The following is a 15,745-nucleotide window of genomic DNA, read 5'->3' as shown; positions in this document are numbered from 1 at the left end:
CCTCGCCATGAAAATACGTTTGGCTTTTTGATGGCTTTATTGAACTCGTATCATCATGAAAATTGGTACACAGGTCCAGGGTGCCGACCTCAACGCTCATAGGCGATCTCACTCGTGTCGCCCCCTAGTGGAAACAGGAAGTGCCATATTTTACATCATCATTGTGCGATTTCCACAAAACTTCACATGTGTAATCACTGTCCCACCCTGAACGCAACCGCTTGTGTTTTGTTACACTCTACTGCCCCCTGGTGGATGAACCATCAACCTCTCATAACTCCTTCATGCTTTGTCCAATTCACTCCAAACTTCACATGACTGATGAGTGGCCGCCCTGAACACACCAGACCACACCAGACCATATGTGTAACTACCTGTGACTGCCCCCTACTGGATGAACGAAACATTGCATTTTTGGCCTCCTTCCAGGTTTTTTCTCACTTTCTGCTTCACGCCACAGCCCCGCCATGCCTCAGGCCCCGCGGTGGCATGGGTGAGCGAGGGCCCGCCATCGCTGCTTGCGGCTTTAATTCATCTTATTATTTTAATAAAAAAACTCAATATTTTAAAATGATAGACTTGATATTTAGTGATCTACTCCTTGTCCCTAATTAAAAATGAAGAAATCTATAAATATGTAAGTATATTTCATTTAAAAGGTTTAACTGTTGGACACCAGGTGTCTCCTACTTCACAGTAAAGTGAATTCTCAATGTATCTGCACTACAGGCTTCATGTTTCCATAGCACACTTGTGTAAGTTGAATATTGGAAACAATAAAAAGTCATTTTAAAAAACAACACACACACACACACACACACACACACACACACACACACACACACACACACACACACACACACACACACACACACACAATACATTGGGTGCTGGATTAAAAAATTCCTCCAGAGTTGAGTAAAGACATTACATTAACTTGACATTAATCTGAAAAGATGCATTGCACCAGAGTATAGCCATTGGCTAGTTTCCCTCTGCAGTCCCTGTAAGGACTAAAAAACACTACAAATGGTAGACAGACATAAGTACATCAGGTAGGGCAGGGTGGACAGATAGACACAAACATAATACACATCAAAAAGGGTAGAAAAAACATTGATTAGTAGACACAAAACAACACAAAACAGTACTGTAACAACAAAAAATCAGATAGCGTGACACAAAATAATAAAATAAAATAAGAATCATAATTTATTTTATTTGATGCTGGCACGTATGGTTCCTTAGAATACTTTTTTTTTTTGCTTTGATTTTGACATTCGTGCAGGTACGTGGAGTTTGTTTTGTCTGCTTTGAGAAGATTACACGTCTTTGTTCCACTTTCTTTTTCTTTTCAGCAGTGGCCTAGTTTCTGGTCATGTCTACATGGTAATCCTAGATTTGCGAAAGATCTCGCGAGAGTGATCATTTTTACACAAATCCTTATCTGTCCTTATCAAAGCGTTTTTATTTCGTGTTTAAATTTAACCACACGTCATAAAACATAATTATTTTTGCAGACAGACAGATAACGCGAACAATGAAGGAACAACAACGTATTAATCTCGCGAGAGCAAGTCCAGGGTTACCATCCTATGACCTAAAAAAGAGAGAGAGGTATCGGAAGTGACGTCAGTTCGTGATCGTCCTTTCCAGAAAAAATGGCAGCTGTTGACATCGACGTGCCGGTGGATACGGACGCCCTGATCTACGATCAGGATGACATGGAGCGGTAAACACATAGTTGTCTGCCGTGTTTTATTGTTCTTCGGTTATTGTTTTAAAAACAGCTCGGATTGTGTGACTGGGTCCGAGAGGCCGTCATCCTAGAGGCTCCATCCCGGACACATGCTAACCAGGCTAACGTTAGCTTTCTCCGGGGAAATGTGTATCTCACATTTTCACGGTTTTCCTTGAAATGCGTGTTGTTGGGATATTTTAGAAAGCGAATTATGGACTCGTAATACTTAAAATAAACCAAACGGAACAATTTTAAGCGAGCGTGCAGGTTCAATTTACCGACTTCTTGTCAAGATAACCGCGTAGAAACATACTCGGCTAAGATTTAGTAGAAACAAAGATTATACGGTATTTACCCTTAAGTTCACACGTTTTTAAAATCTTAACAAAGGACTTAAAGTATAGGTCATCGCCAACATGGCAGGTTTTTTCTCCTTTCTAGAAAGTTCCAGGTACGGCAGCTTAGTAGCTTTAGCTTAGCTTGTTTTACCGCTGAAAATACCATAATTATGAAAGTGTCCAAACCTCCCGAAACATCTAAAACAGGTTCAGATATTCAAACAGAAAATGGATTTAACACAGTAACTTTTACTAGATAAAGCAACAAATACATCCAGTGGTTTTAGATTTGCATTTGCAATCTATGGATGAGTCGACAGTACACGTATTTATGAGTAACTTATTATAAACATTACAGCTGGGTGTCCTGTCATGTAATGCAAAGTGATCAAATACACTCAGGTCTCCCAAATAGGCAAACATCACAGTGGTTTACCCAGTAAGGCTGCATTTTATAGCAGGTTTACATTTATTCACGTAAAATGTTAGAAAAAATGGATTATAGTGCGAAAAATTGATAATGTAAATACACTGGTTTGTGTTCATGTCACACTGTTTGATAAATAGCAAGCCAATCACTCTGAAATATCAAGTTTTAAATGTTTTTCTTGTTTTTAGATCTAAAATGTTTTACAGTGGGGCTTCAACTAACCATTATTTTCATTATTAGTTAGTCTGCGGATTATTTTCTCCATGAATGGTTTTATCTATAAAATGTCATTAAAGTGTAAAAAATGCCTAGTATAATTTCTTGGAGCCCAAGCTGATATCTTCACATCATCACATTTGCGAAGCTGTAATCAACAAGTTTGTAAGATGAGAGTTAGATGGTAATGGTGACATTACTGGACCGTGCAAAAATGTATAATGACTTTAGGAATCCTGATATGGAGGGAACAAGTTCAGGTTGCTTCTATACTGTTGCAATGTGAAATATTACCAAATGACAATAATTGGTTTAGCTATTGAGAACAACCTGCAGGTCCTGCTGGACTGTTTGTTTTATACACTTGCAGATTTAGACTCACAAACAAAAGAGGTATAGTCTGCCTTGCAACCGCAGATGTTGCAGCCTTATAGCTGATGCATTCAATATAAATATGTTTTAAAAGTTTGATCCTTGTTTGAGAGTTATGTACGGTCTGATGGCTGCAGCATGCTGGAAAACACTTACTGTGATGTCACTGATGGGGATGTGGCCTGAGTTGCAACATGTAGACTAAATGGTTTAAGGAGCTCAGGGAGCAGCACAGCCAGCTTGGTGTAATTCAGCGCTGATTTACCCTTTAAGACTTGGCATTTATGACAGGACTGCAGCAGGTGAATTTCATTGCTATGTTTAGTACTAGAGGTATCAGGACGGTGTGTACCCAGCTCTGCTGTCCCAGTTTCATGTGTAATGCACTACAGTTGATGCTAAAGGTCTTTTTTATTCAAACCTAGCCTAAGCGAGCTGACTGGCCTTTGAAGAGCACAAATCATCTTTTGTACATCATAACTCGAGGATGGCATTTATTGGTTTATTGCTGAACAGTTTAATTATTCTGTATCATATCAGTTTATGTCTGCTGTTGTTGTATCAAGTTCCCGTTTCACCCTGACTCTGGTTTCTGTTTCTCCACTCTCCAGTGAGGCTGAAGGCTTCAAAGAGCAAGGAAATGCATTCTACATCAAGAAAGAGTACTCCGAGGCTTTCAACTATTACACCAAGGCCATTGGTGAGATTACCACTAACTACTCTTTATCTGGTGATTTCAAACACCCATTAACCAAAACTCTCTTCGTACTCTCCTGTTAAACAGTGTTGTTGATCTTCTGATGTCACACCTCATCTGGTTAATCTCATTAACGTGTAATAGTCATTCAGTGTACTGTAAACACAGCATCATGTTTTTTCACAAACAAAAATGAACAGCCTTAACCGAGTAGTGAAAACACGATTCAGGATATGGATTTCAGCTATAAATTGAATGATACTTTTATTAATGGTGACTAGGACCAGGTGCTGATCTCTGCTTTATCTATAATCTGTAGCTACGTATCACTTTACCTTTGTGACATGTTTTTTTTTCTTCTTTTATTTTAAGATGCAAGCCCCAAAAATGCCAGTTATTATGGTAACAGGGCAGCCACCCTCATGATGCTCTGTCGCTTTCGTGAGGCCCTCGAAGATTCCCAGCAGGCTGTGCGACTGGATGACTGTTTCATGAAGGTCAGTTTCAACAGACTGTCGCCTCACTCTTAGATTTGCACTCTTCTACTTGTCTCCAAAGCTTGGTTGCACTTGCAGATGAGGCAATTCATATCTATACTTCACAGTGTCCTAACAAGGAGGTGTGGCCTTTTTCTCTCCTCAGGGTCATCTACGTGAGGGCAAGTGCCACCTTTCTTTGGGAAATGCCCGGGCAGCCGGCCGCTGCTTTCAGAAGGTTCTGGAGATGGAGCCCAGCAATAGAGAGGCCCAGCAGGAGGTGTGGACCACCTGAATGTTTCACACTTTATTTAATCACAATAGAAAACAAACTTGCCAAACATACTGAACGTGGTGTTGCCAAATTCTACTCCCATTGTAAAGATTGTACTCACACATGATTGTTGTTTAATTCCAGACTAAGAATGCAACAACGCTACTGGAGTACGAACGAATGGCGGATTTTGGCTTCGAAAAGCGGGATTTCAGAAAGGTACTTTATGATTGAAGTTTTACTTGACTTTTTCCTGCATTAATTACTCAAGGACAAATATACGATTCACTGGAAAAATCTGTGAGAAAAATTTTCAGTCACCTGTCTTTATTAGTTGAAGATATTAATTGGAGGATTTCTTTAGTTGTGGATATTCTTTTTACAGGATTTTATGCATTTAATGTAACACTTTGAGTAGCTTCTTTGACTGGAAAGCCAAAAACAATATTTAGATTTTGAAATGCTGCAATAGAGTTTTTCCATTAGCCCCTTTGGCCATGCTGAGTCAAATCATACCACATTGATTTGCGTTTCCATTACCAGTTTAAACATGCTGACTTTTGCCAAGTCACGCCCGAGATGGACCATCTCCAGAGTTGGGCCAAAGCGTGCCCGACCAACCTCCAAGCAGATTACAGGGACGTCTGGCCAATCTCAGCCAACCCATGGCAACACCTATTTTCCCCTATTCTACCCCTCAAACAAGATGTGTTGTGAAACTGAAATCGTGTCTGTGCTGGAGACCAGAGAGAAAGACGTTTTGAAAGTCTCTGTGGTTCAGCTCTGTTTTTTCGTAGCTCCTAACTGAATCTCTGTGGTTTGACGTTCAGTTTCTCTCCCGTGTTTCTGTTTGTTCTTTCAGAAATCTGCTTTATTTTACCATTTCCTGATAGCATTCAGCCATATGGGAGCAGTGTTAAGTTACTGCTGATTAAAACATTTCCTGCTGCTGCTTCACATTAAAAGCTTGCTGCTGACTAACAGAAGGCTTTTAATGTGAAGAACATACAGGAAATTAAATGTGCTTATCCACCATTTTACAGCCGCGACTTTGACCATTAGTCACAGCAATGATGAATACAGCCCTCTGCTTTTCGACTTAAGGCGAACGCATCATCATTTAAAGACATTACTTCATGTTGGTAGCTCTGATGTAATGGAAATGCAAATCCCTGTTGGGCTGGGCTGATGCTCCAAGTCATGCTGAGCCACACACGTATATGGAAGAGGCTTCGGACATTTGTTATTCTATCATGTGTGAATGACTGAGTGTAACAAACACTCATGTTTTGCTATGTGGCTCTTGTGTTTTTGTCCTGATCTAGGTTGTGTACTGTATGGACCGGGCCTTAGCTCTGGCTTGTGCCTGCCACCGCTTCAAAATCCTCAAGGCGGAGTGTCTGGCTCTGCTGGGACGCTATCCAGAAGCCCAGTCTGTTGCAAGGTAAAAACAATCAAACTTTTAATTAGGAGCAACTGGTATTTTGTCACAGCCATGCTTATTTGTTTTCTTCCCCTATTGTTCATTTTATAGTTTTTAGTATTTTCAAGTTTCTTCAATTGTATCTATATAGTAAAGTATGCTGTTTTACTAGCTAGATTCTTCATAGCCATCCAAACTTTCTTTTCCAGCGATATCCTGCGAATGGATTCCACAAACGCAGACGCACTATACGTTCGAGGCCTATGTCTTTACTATGAGGACTGCATCGATAAAGCTGTACAGTTTTTTGTCCAGGCACTGCGCATGGCACCTGACCACGAAAAGGCCCGGCTAGCCTGCAGGGTGAGTTTGTATGCGAACATTTTCTGTTATGAAATCTTTAATGTTATATGATTGTGTACAGAATGTAAAATAATCCAAATTGTATGCAAAATCTTGCCATAGGTTGTGCTTTCTGTTGTGGTATGATAGAAATGACAACTGCTCTCTAAGTGAACGGACTAAGTAATCCTTGGGTTCAGACATATGACAAGATTATCATAATAAATCCATGTTTGAAGTTATTTAATTGTCGTGTGTATGTCTTTTTTTTAGTAATCTTGAGTAACCATGAGGACTTTTTCTCTTTCTATATCAGAATGCTAAAGCCTTAAAAGCCAAGAAAGACGAGGGCAACGGGGCGTTTAAGAACTGCAACTTTGAAGCTGCCTACCAGCTGTATACTGAGGCGCTGACGATAGACCCCAACAACATCAAGACCAATGCCAAACTCTACTGCAACAGAGCCACAGCAGGAGCAAAGGTAAAAGGCAGCAAATGAGCATGGCTGAAATCGTATAATACTGACTGATTGTTGCCTTTTAAAAACAGAAACCATTATCAGTGTCCGTCACCTTTTTATCTCTAATCAGCTCACTGTCGTTTACTTTTTCCTCATTAACAGCTGAAGAAACTTGATCAAGCCATTAACGACTGCACCAGTGCAATCAAACTAGACGACACTTACATCAAGGCCTACTTAAGAAGAGCTCAGTGGTATGTTATACATTGAGTACATTTCTGCTAATTTGTGTGTTTTATTGTTCAACACTGCAGTTTTTGAGTGAGTCTTTGTCGCCTGTAGTTACATGGACACAGAGCAGTATGAAGAGGCTGTGCGGGACTATGAAAAAGTGTACCAGACAGAAAAAACATCAGGTATGGAGCCATCTTAGTTGTGACATATTAACCTGCAAACCTGGATATCTGGCCAGGCTTTCACACATTCTTATCGCTTGCTTTTCATTATGTCACTGTAGACCACAAGCATCTGCTAAAGAACGCTCAGCTGGAGCTGAAGAAGAGCAAGAGGAAAGATTACTACAAAGTGCTAGGAATCGGCAAGAACGCCACAGAGGACGACATCAAAAAAGCCTATCGCAAACGGGCCCTAATGCACCACCCAGGTAGCCATGTTGGTCTTTTACACACCGATTTGGATGATATTTGGTGTTTTGTTTTGTTTTTATGTTGGGTCTCATTTAGAGAAAACGTACATTCTCACTGTCTCACAGATCGCCACAGTGCAGCGACTCCAGAGGTGCAAAAGGAGGAGGAAAAGAAATTCAAGGAGGTGGGCGAAGCCTTCACTGTGCTCTCCGACCCAAAGAAGAAAATCAGATATGACAATGGACATGACCTGGATGAAGACGGCGGCGGCGGCGGCGGCTATGATGGTGGAGGTAACCTTTTTTTTTCCCTTCCATCTCTTGGCTAGATTTGTGTTCAATCTGCAGGTTATTTGTCGAATGAAAGAGAATGTATCTTTGCTACCATCAACTGACTGGATTGATGTGAATAGTAGGAACAAAGAGATCAACTGATTTATTGTCTATATGGAGTAAAACTTGTTTGACAGCCTTCAGATTTTACACAATCTTCACCAACCTACAATATACAAGTTGGAGCCACATGTGCTGTTCTATTTTGTCAGAATTATTTGCATATGTCAGCCAACATATTTTACATAAACTGTCATACGTCAAGTATGCTTTGTGCAAATGTAACCTATTGTGTTTCCCCATGCCACCTCTTTCCCTGCAATATTAAGAGATATGGGGGGTGTTACAAGTTTTAAAAGTTGTGTGTTGCACATAATTGAATATAACATTGCTTTTATAAAATTACTGTTATGTTGATCTGGGGCAATATCCCAGTCACCATGTGAAATGTGTTTGGGATAAATGGCAGTGAGAAGGGTTTGTAGCTTAATGACCGCGTTAGCAAATTTGCTCTCCAGACTTCAAAAAATGACCACCAGTCTGTCTGACCTTTTTGTAGTTTTTTGGGAACAAAAGAGACTTTGCTTCATCAACTTAAATATTTTGAAAATCTTAAAATCAATTCTCCAGAAACTGCAAAAAATATGTGTAAATGCTACCCAATACAAATATTACTTTACAACTCATGCGGTAGACACCCATTTTTCCCTTTCTCATTCTGTAACTACTGGTCACCTGAACTGCACTTAGTATCAAAGTTTAATTTTTAACTTTTTTCTTTAGTATTAGACAAGTGTATAATTTTCTTTGCTTAAAAAAAACAAACAAACCAGTTTTATCCTGCGGGCACTTGTGGAGGAAATGTATTTGAAATGTATACATGTCGAAATGCTTCACTTCCATTTTGATTATCAACGCAAAGATGTGTTATGTCTTTCTTTTCTTTTTCTTGAAGGTTAATCCCACTGTATTATCTGTTGCTTTCTCTCTAGATTTTGATGCAAACAACATCTTCAGGGCTTTCTTTGGCGGCCATGGAGGAGGATTTTCTTTTGATTCCAGTGCAGGTAGGTTTAGACATCCTAAAGTTTATTGAAACATGAGAAAAAGGATCAGCCAAGATGCTAACTTCTTTTATTTCCTTTTGTTTTTCCAGACAATGCGCCCGGAAATTTCTTTTTCCAGTTTGGTTAATGCGAACAAGGAGCATGCGGGAAAATGCAGCCCTGCAGTGGACAATATTAAGTTGGACCCATATTCACCTCGCAAGGCTCATACTCCCAAGTGTCTTGCGAAATCCCCCTAATGGTCTTTTTCCATAGGTTTTTGATTATTGCATTCACTCCTAAATTTATTCCTTATGTTGATGATATCAAACATTGGGGAGGATAATTAAGAGGCTTTTGTTATGAATTAACATTGTAGAAGTTCTTTAAGACATCTTTTTCTTTTAAGAAGTTACTTTGGATCAGCTGAGCAGAGCATTTCCTTATCGCCAAAATCGAAATTATACTGGATAAATTTACTCTTGTAAAACCGCCTCTACCTTCACTAAGGTGATCAGTAGGTAAGGAATGCATTGGAAATGTAAGTATCATGGTTGATTTACTTATTGAAGTCATAACATGGTCTACCTTTTTATGGTTCACCCGGGACAGCATGTCTCTGTAGAGCAAGTGTCGATGAACTGTGAAAGTTCAATGTCAAAGCTGACCTCAGAACAGCCTAACAAGGACAGCGCCTGTCTCTTGCGAGTGTGTGTCCAGGTTTTATTGGCTCACTTGCCAAATATAGAATCGACTTGCAGGGTTTTTGTTTCCTCTCCTTTTATCCATGCTGCATTGTATATTTGACTCGAATGTAAAGCCCTAATGTGTCCATAAATTTTTCTTTTTCAGTCCTCCTTTGGTCTATTTATATTTATTGTACTGTATATTCTAAACTATATGCAGCCAGTGTTCATTGTCTTCCTCCTTTTTATAAAAAAATCATTTGTAAATGTTTTCCTCACCATCCTCTACGCTGTGTAAAATCTTTCTCTGAAACAGGCCAAAATCTGAATACATTTACAGAAGTTTCCTCTATTGAAAGCCATTTGATAGTATATCCACTTCCACTCAGCACTGATAACACATCTGTACTGTTGTCCTGATCAAATTCAAGTGGTGCCTTACCAAACTGAGTAGATTAATTAAACTCACATTTAAACCTACTTAAAAAGCTGCAGAGCAAGCCACCTATTTGCAAACGCAACAGTTAACATTAGAAGCATGTTTTTTGTGCTCTTTAATAGAAAAAAAAAAGTCAGGTCTGGTCAGTACACACAATTCAGTTTTGGAAGTGAAATTTGCATCCTGTCAAACATGAAAGACCTGAATTTAGTTGTTATGTCATCATTGATCTGTCATTCACTTGATACTTGTCATACACATCCTGTCAGTAGAGCCCCTCCACTACCTGTTCTGCCTGTTTTAAAAGGGGCAATACTAGTAGGCTGGAAACTTACATTGTTGTCACTGATCTGTGAATCATTTTTAAAACATGTCACAGTATTAACAAGACATGCATTTCTTATTGGGAAAATAAAGGCTCGTCTTTTACCATAATGTTGGACTTATTTGGTGACATTTATTGGGGATAATGGGATCATTTGTCTGTTTCATTTCCATTTTCTGCTACTTAATACTCTTGACAAGTACTTTATTGGGAACACCATCTAATGCAAGTCAGTACAACAACTCTGCCATGTAATCTACTCTAAAAGTAGATTTTATGGCAGAGCTGTTGGATTGGATTAGAATGCACTGATTGATTTTTCATAATAATATGCTTGTTCTGTACTTCCATTTAACTACATTTAAGATTGAAATCTTGTACTCATCACTACATTTGTTATTTTACAGATTATAATTTTACATACAAAACATGATTACCTTTTTAAAAAAAAAAAGTTGTTATAAACCCAAATACAAAACATATTCTGTAAAGTAGTTTAAATGACTTGCACCTTGACAAGCTGGAAAATGTGAAAAAATTGATAATATGTGAATGCATCAATAGTAATAATATAACTCTGAAGCAGGCCAGACTTCATAATGAGAATTTTTACTTGTGATACTTGTGATAATACTTCTGTACTTTCAGACTAAATAAAGTAAAAGTGAGTGCAGGATTTTTCCTACTAACAGTGTATTTCAACTGTGATATAACGTTTACTTACAATCAAGCATTTTCCACCACTGTTTATAGACTCCTTTATGATCAAACTGACCATGTAACTGTACCTCATATTAACAGGAATTCTCTTTATACCTCAGTAATTTATATCATGCACATCAGTACTTGATACCTAAATTACACTCTGGCTCGATGCCAACTGCATCTTCTTGTTGAGCACTTGTACTTGTTCAGTGATAGTTCAATTTAATCTAATCTAATTCCATGTAATTTAATCTAATCTTATCTGTAGATTCTTACCTGGTTTCATATAATAAACTGAAGTGAAAATAAAAAATAAAATAAATAACAAAGGAAGGATTAAGACAGTTTTGTTAATTCTCATTTTTAAACATTGGTAATTTTAAAAGTTTTATATTTTGAATGATTTATTGTAGGTCATTCTCTATCTACTTATAGATACCACTTAAACCGTGTGTGACATTAAATACAATACAACAAAAAACAATCATGCATCATGAAATAAAAATTACACAAAGGAAATGATTTCACTCAGTTTGTTGATACAGTAACTGGGCTACTAGTCCGTGAGCCAGAGGGGTTGGTCGTTACCGAAAAAGTGGCAAAGGCTACCATACCTTTTCTGAAAGCCTGGAATCTCAGCTTTTCGGCCATCTGACCAGAGTAGCTGATTTGAGTTATCACACATAATGTAAACTAAGGTTGAGAAAATAATGCGTATAAATCAAGCAGAACACTGACATAGCTGAAAATCTATATTGGACATATTGGAATATTTAATTTTGTTATGTTTGGTATCATTTAAAGGGGACTCTGGGCTTTCATTTCAATCATTTTGTGAACATTTTGGATAAGTACAGCCACAAACACAAACATTTTCCTGCCATTTCCGCCTATGTCATCTTTTGTCTTTTAATCTTGTGGCAACAGGGAGCATCAGAGAAACAAAATCCAAACACTGAAATACTGGCATGACCCTGAGGATTCAGAAAATGTATCATTTACCCATATTATCTGATTTGTAGGGGGTGATTTTCAGTGTTATATCAGACATGGCGTTTGAGAAAATAATGCGTATAAATTAAGCAGAACACTGACATAGCTGAAAATCTAAAAAAACGTATAACAAATAACAAATGAGACATGGATTTCTATGTTTTAAGGTGTGGTAAACCCAATTATGACATTGCCATTACTGTTAAAGGTCAAGGTCATGACTTTTAGGCATGGTCAATGACATTTTATGACATTTTCGCACAGATTGCATCATTCAAGGCCTTGACACTAATCAAACTCCTCGTCGGAGTCCTCATCAGAGGAATAGGATTGTTTCTCATCAGCAAAGTCATCCTTCTGGTTTTTACACTGTCTTGCATGGCATAGGTCAGTGCAAGTTGTTGGCAACAAACTGACATGATGGAGTACTGCTTGTGGACCAATGGAGACATTGAACCAGTCTATGGAGAGCTGCAAGTCACCATCTTGGTCCACTCTAGACCACCCATGCTCAACTGGGGAAGGAACTTAAGGGTTGTTCTCGAGGCATCTTCTGCAGATAGCACCTTGATAGTTAGCTCTGAGACAGTGCTTCCTGAGAGAATCTGAGCATGGAGGTAACTGCCAGGATTCTACGCCTTTCTTTGCACAAAAAAGTGCATACCTCATTTCATTGATGTTGGTGATTCTGGACTTGGAGCTGTACATTTGACATGTGAACTCCTGTAAAGCTGCATACAACTCAGGTGTCATTGTCCAGTCTGCCCCAACCTTCTGAAAGGTCTCACAGAGGTTTTCATTCTTCTGAAGAAGTTTTAGGGCTGACACTTTACCACGACCTGCAAATGCACTTACAGTGTCGCAGCCTGTGTATGCGTGTAAACCAGGCAAAGCCTGACACAACTGTGAACCCAGACCACGAGCGAGTTGTGAGATGTTTACGTAACTGGTGCGATTCTTTGTCCCTGTCTTCAGGAACAGGTCACATGTGAGTGCGTCACTGGTAGCCAGGCTTATCACCAAGACATCAGTGTCATCAGACACAAAGATGACAGATTTGTGACCAGTCCTTGAAGCATGGCGAGCATGGAGTAGCATACGGGGGTCAGCCATTTCCTGAGTGGACGACAGGTCTGCTACCTTGTGCACTCCCTGTTGGGTCAGCTTGTAACACTGATCTTTGGTTGTAGTGTACAGAACCTTTTCACCGAGTCTTGTTCTAGACTGTTCTTTGCCCCACTCTTTGAGCAAGAAGGTAGCACGATTTGTTTTGTTGTTGTTGCTTTGTAGGAATTTCTTCCATTGCTGAACTCTGTGCCCTGCAGTGATCTGTCTGACCTCTGTGCCTGAGTCTGCACCTCTGGCTACTCTCTCCATGTGTTTGATAGAAGCCTCATTATATACATCAAAAACAATGTCAACACGGGTGCTGTGACTTGCTTCAGCTAGCACAGTGGACAAGACATAGTCTGCAATATCAGCAAATGTCTTGCCATCACCGTTCAGCTTCTGAACAAGTGCCATGCCATCTATTACGCAGGTGGAATTTAATGGCAATGATTCAGCAACACATGGGAACTTGAGCAGTTGCTTGGCAAGTGAGGATTTGCAAGTCTTCCTCACATTGCCATCTGGTGAAGCAAGAGCCCACGGAAGTGGTCCAAGTAGATGAGATAACACCTCCTTTAGGTTGAGCTGTCTACTCTGTGCAATCAGTACCATGTGGGCAAATATTCGATTATCAGCTTTGAGGATAACTTCTTTATTCCCAGTTTTGCATGTCTTTGCCTTTCCCTGCATTGAGGAGAACGTTTTCAGTTTCTTCTTGGAGAGTGGTGCATGGAACTGCTTTGCAGGAGGATTACTCTCAACACGCTCAGCAGAGAAGGTTCTAGGCATTCTCGCCAATGATGTGTGCATTCAGAAGGTCTTCAGCAACATCTGCTGGTGCTGTACTTCCAGTAGACAGAGAAACAAGGGACTCACCACCTGCAAATGGATTTATCCAACTAGAATCCAACAGATCCACAGTGCTTGTAATGTGTTCTTCATCTTTGGCAATTCTGCTTTGTCCAAGGTCCTTGTGAGAACAGTCACTTTGTTGGAGTCCCAGGGAGCTTTTCAATATAGACAGGTAAATGCTTTTGTACTCAGCAGTAAGGTAATATCTTGAGACAGCTGCTGGGTTCAAGCTGAACCCTTTTGTGCCTTCAGCTGTCTGAGTGTCCCGATTGACAGTTTCCTCTAGGGTCTGGTCAATCGGAACCCTGCCAAATGTGTTTGTTGCACTCAGCTGGGCCGAAAAGCCACTTTCACAGAGAAACATGTACAGACCTGGTTTCTCATGTTCAATGTGGCTCATCTCTGAGTAGTAAGCAGTGAGTGACCTTGCATAATTCAGATTATCATAGGCAAAGGTCCAGGGGATGATTGATCGAATGCTAGCCATGTGCAATGCCCAGTTTCCTTCACGTGATGCCCTCACAAGGTTTATTACAACCTCCACCATGTCAATATATGACATCCAGAAGCTGGCCAGTGGACCTTGCTGAGACCTGAGATGCTGCAGGAATTCACAGAAGTACTGATGGACCTTTCTGAAGACTGTACGGTCAAGTGATTCTTCTACAGTGGTTGATGATATAACCTCAGAAAAGACACTCAAGACTAGGGGCAGGATATCTAGGAGATCGTGGGCATCAGGATGGTTCTCTGTGAGCCACTGGGGAAACTGATTCCAGACTAGCCTCAGGAGGGATTCATACATGATTTTGTGGAATCTCAGAGATCTACTACTTATGGCCATCCAAAACACCACTGACAGATCCCTCGGCCACAGCTCCAGATTCAATGCATATGTCCCTTAGGCCTGCAGCCTGGAAGCGCTTCCCAATCACACCCAAGAACATACAGATGGTGTGAAAGACTCCAAGTCTTGGCATGTGTGTGTGTGTGTGTGTGTGTGTGTGTGTGTGTGTGTGTGTGTGTGTGTGTGTTAGAGAGAGAGAGAGAAAGAGAGACAAAAACAAAGAGATAATACAATACAATGTTCTTTTCAGGATCAGTGTATGCGTGAGAAAGAAAATTTGATAAACAAAATAACTAAATAGTAAGCAGTGAATAGTGTGAGAGTGTGAGTGGGTCTGAGTGAGTCAGTGTGAAAAAGAAAGACAGAGTGTGTGTGTACTTCACCACCAAAAGGAGGTTAATGTGGCACACAGTCAATTATATTTAACTGCAAATAAATATCGAACATGAAGCGAAATATTGTACGAGCAGCAGATTCAAACTGAGAGGGTCAGTCAGAGTGAGCTCTGGCACAGAAGAACCGTCTTTATATTCGATAGGCAGAGAGGACACTGTTGGTGGAATTTTGAATTATTAGCCAATAGACTTGTGGGCCACACCCCTTCAATGGGGAGGAGTCAATAATTCCATAGTCAGCATCATTGACATGTCACGGAAAAGGTTCTTGATCGAGAAAAATAATAATCGAAAACATTTTCTGCCATCGTTGCATTCTGTTTTTATTCACTTTTTGTTTTTATTTATACATTACAAGCTCATTATTTAGACATTTTATTTCTGACTGGCTACTATTATATGTTTAAACTGCTTAAACCGCAATGATAACTTTTAAGGTGGCCTCATCCAATATATACATGTCAAGTTTGAACATTTCTCCAAATTAGCGCCTATTTTAGTAAATGAAGCCTCATTTGTATATTTAGCCATTACTTTTGAGAAAACCTGCAATACAAGTAATAATTGTCTTAATGTTTGTGATAAACTGGGAAAGTTTT

At 39.6% G+C, this 15,745-nt stretch overlaps 1 protein-coding gene across 1 annotated transcript; it reads left to right on the top strand.

Annotated features, from left to right (window-relative positions):
* Positions 1-1,644: 1,644 nt before the first annotated feature.
* LOC134003587 (dnaJ homolog subfamily C member 7-like) lies at positions 1,645-9,651 on the top strand. The gene is made up of 14 exons (XM_062442828.1): positions 1,645-1,732; positions 3,709-3,797; positions 4,167-4,291; positions 4,437-4,550; positions 4,689-4,763; positions 5,870-5,988; positions 6,177-6,330; positions 6,626-6,790; positions 6,932-7,023; positions 7,112-7,185; positions 7,287-7,433; positions 7,542-7,709; positions 8,741-8,815; positions 8,905-9,651. The coding sequence occupies exons 1-14, from the start codon at positions 1,662-1,664 to the stop codon at positions 8,940-8,942; spliced, it is 1,506 nt and encodes a 501-aa protein (XP_062298812.1). The 5' UTR covers positions 1,645-1,661; the 3' UTR covers positions 8,943-9,651.
* The last annotated feature ends 6,094 nt before the right edge of the window (positions 9,652-15,745 follow it).

The sequence above is a fragment of the Scomber scombrus genome, chromosome 21, assembly GCF_963691925.1.
Source record: "Scomber scombrus chromosome 21, fScoSco1.1, whole genome shotgun sequence".
NCBI lineage: Eukaryota > Metazoa > Chordata > Actinopteri > Scombriformes > Scombridae > Scomber > Scomber scombrus.
This window is presented reverse-complemented; position numbering and strand designations above follow the sequence as displayed.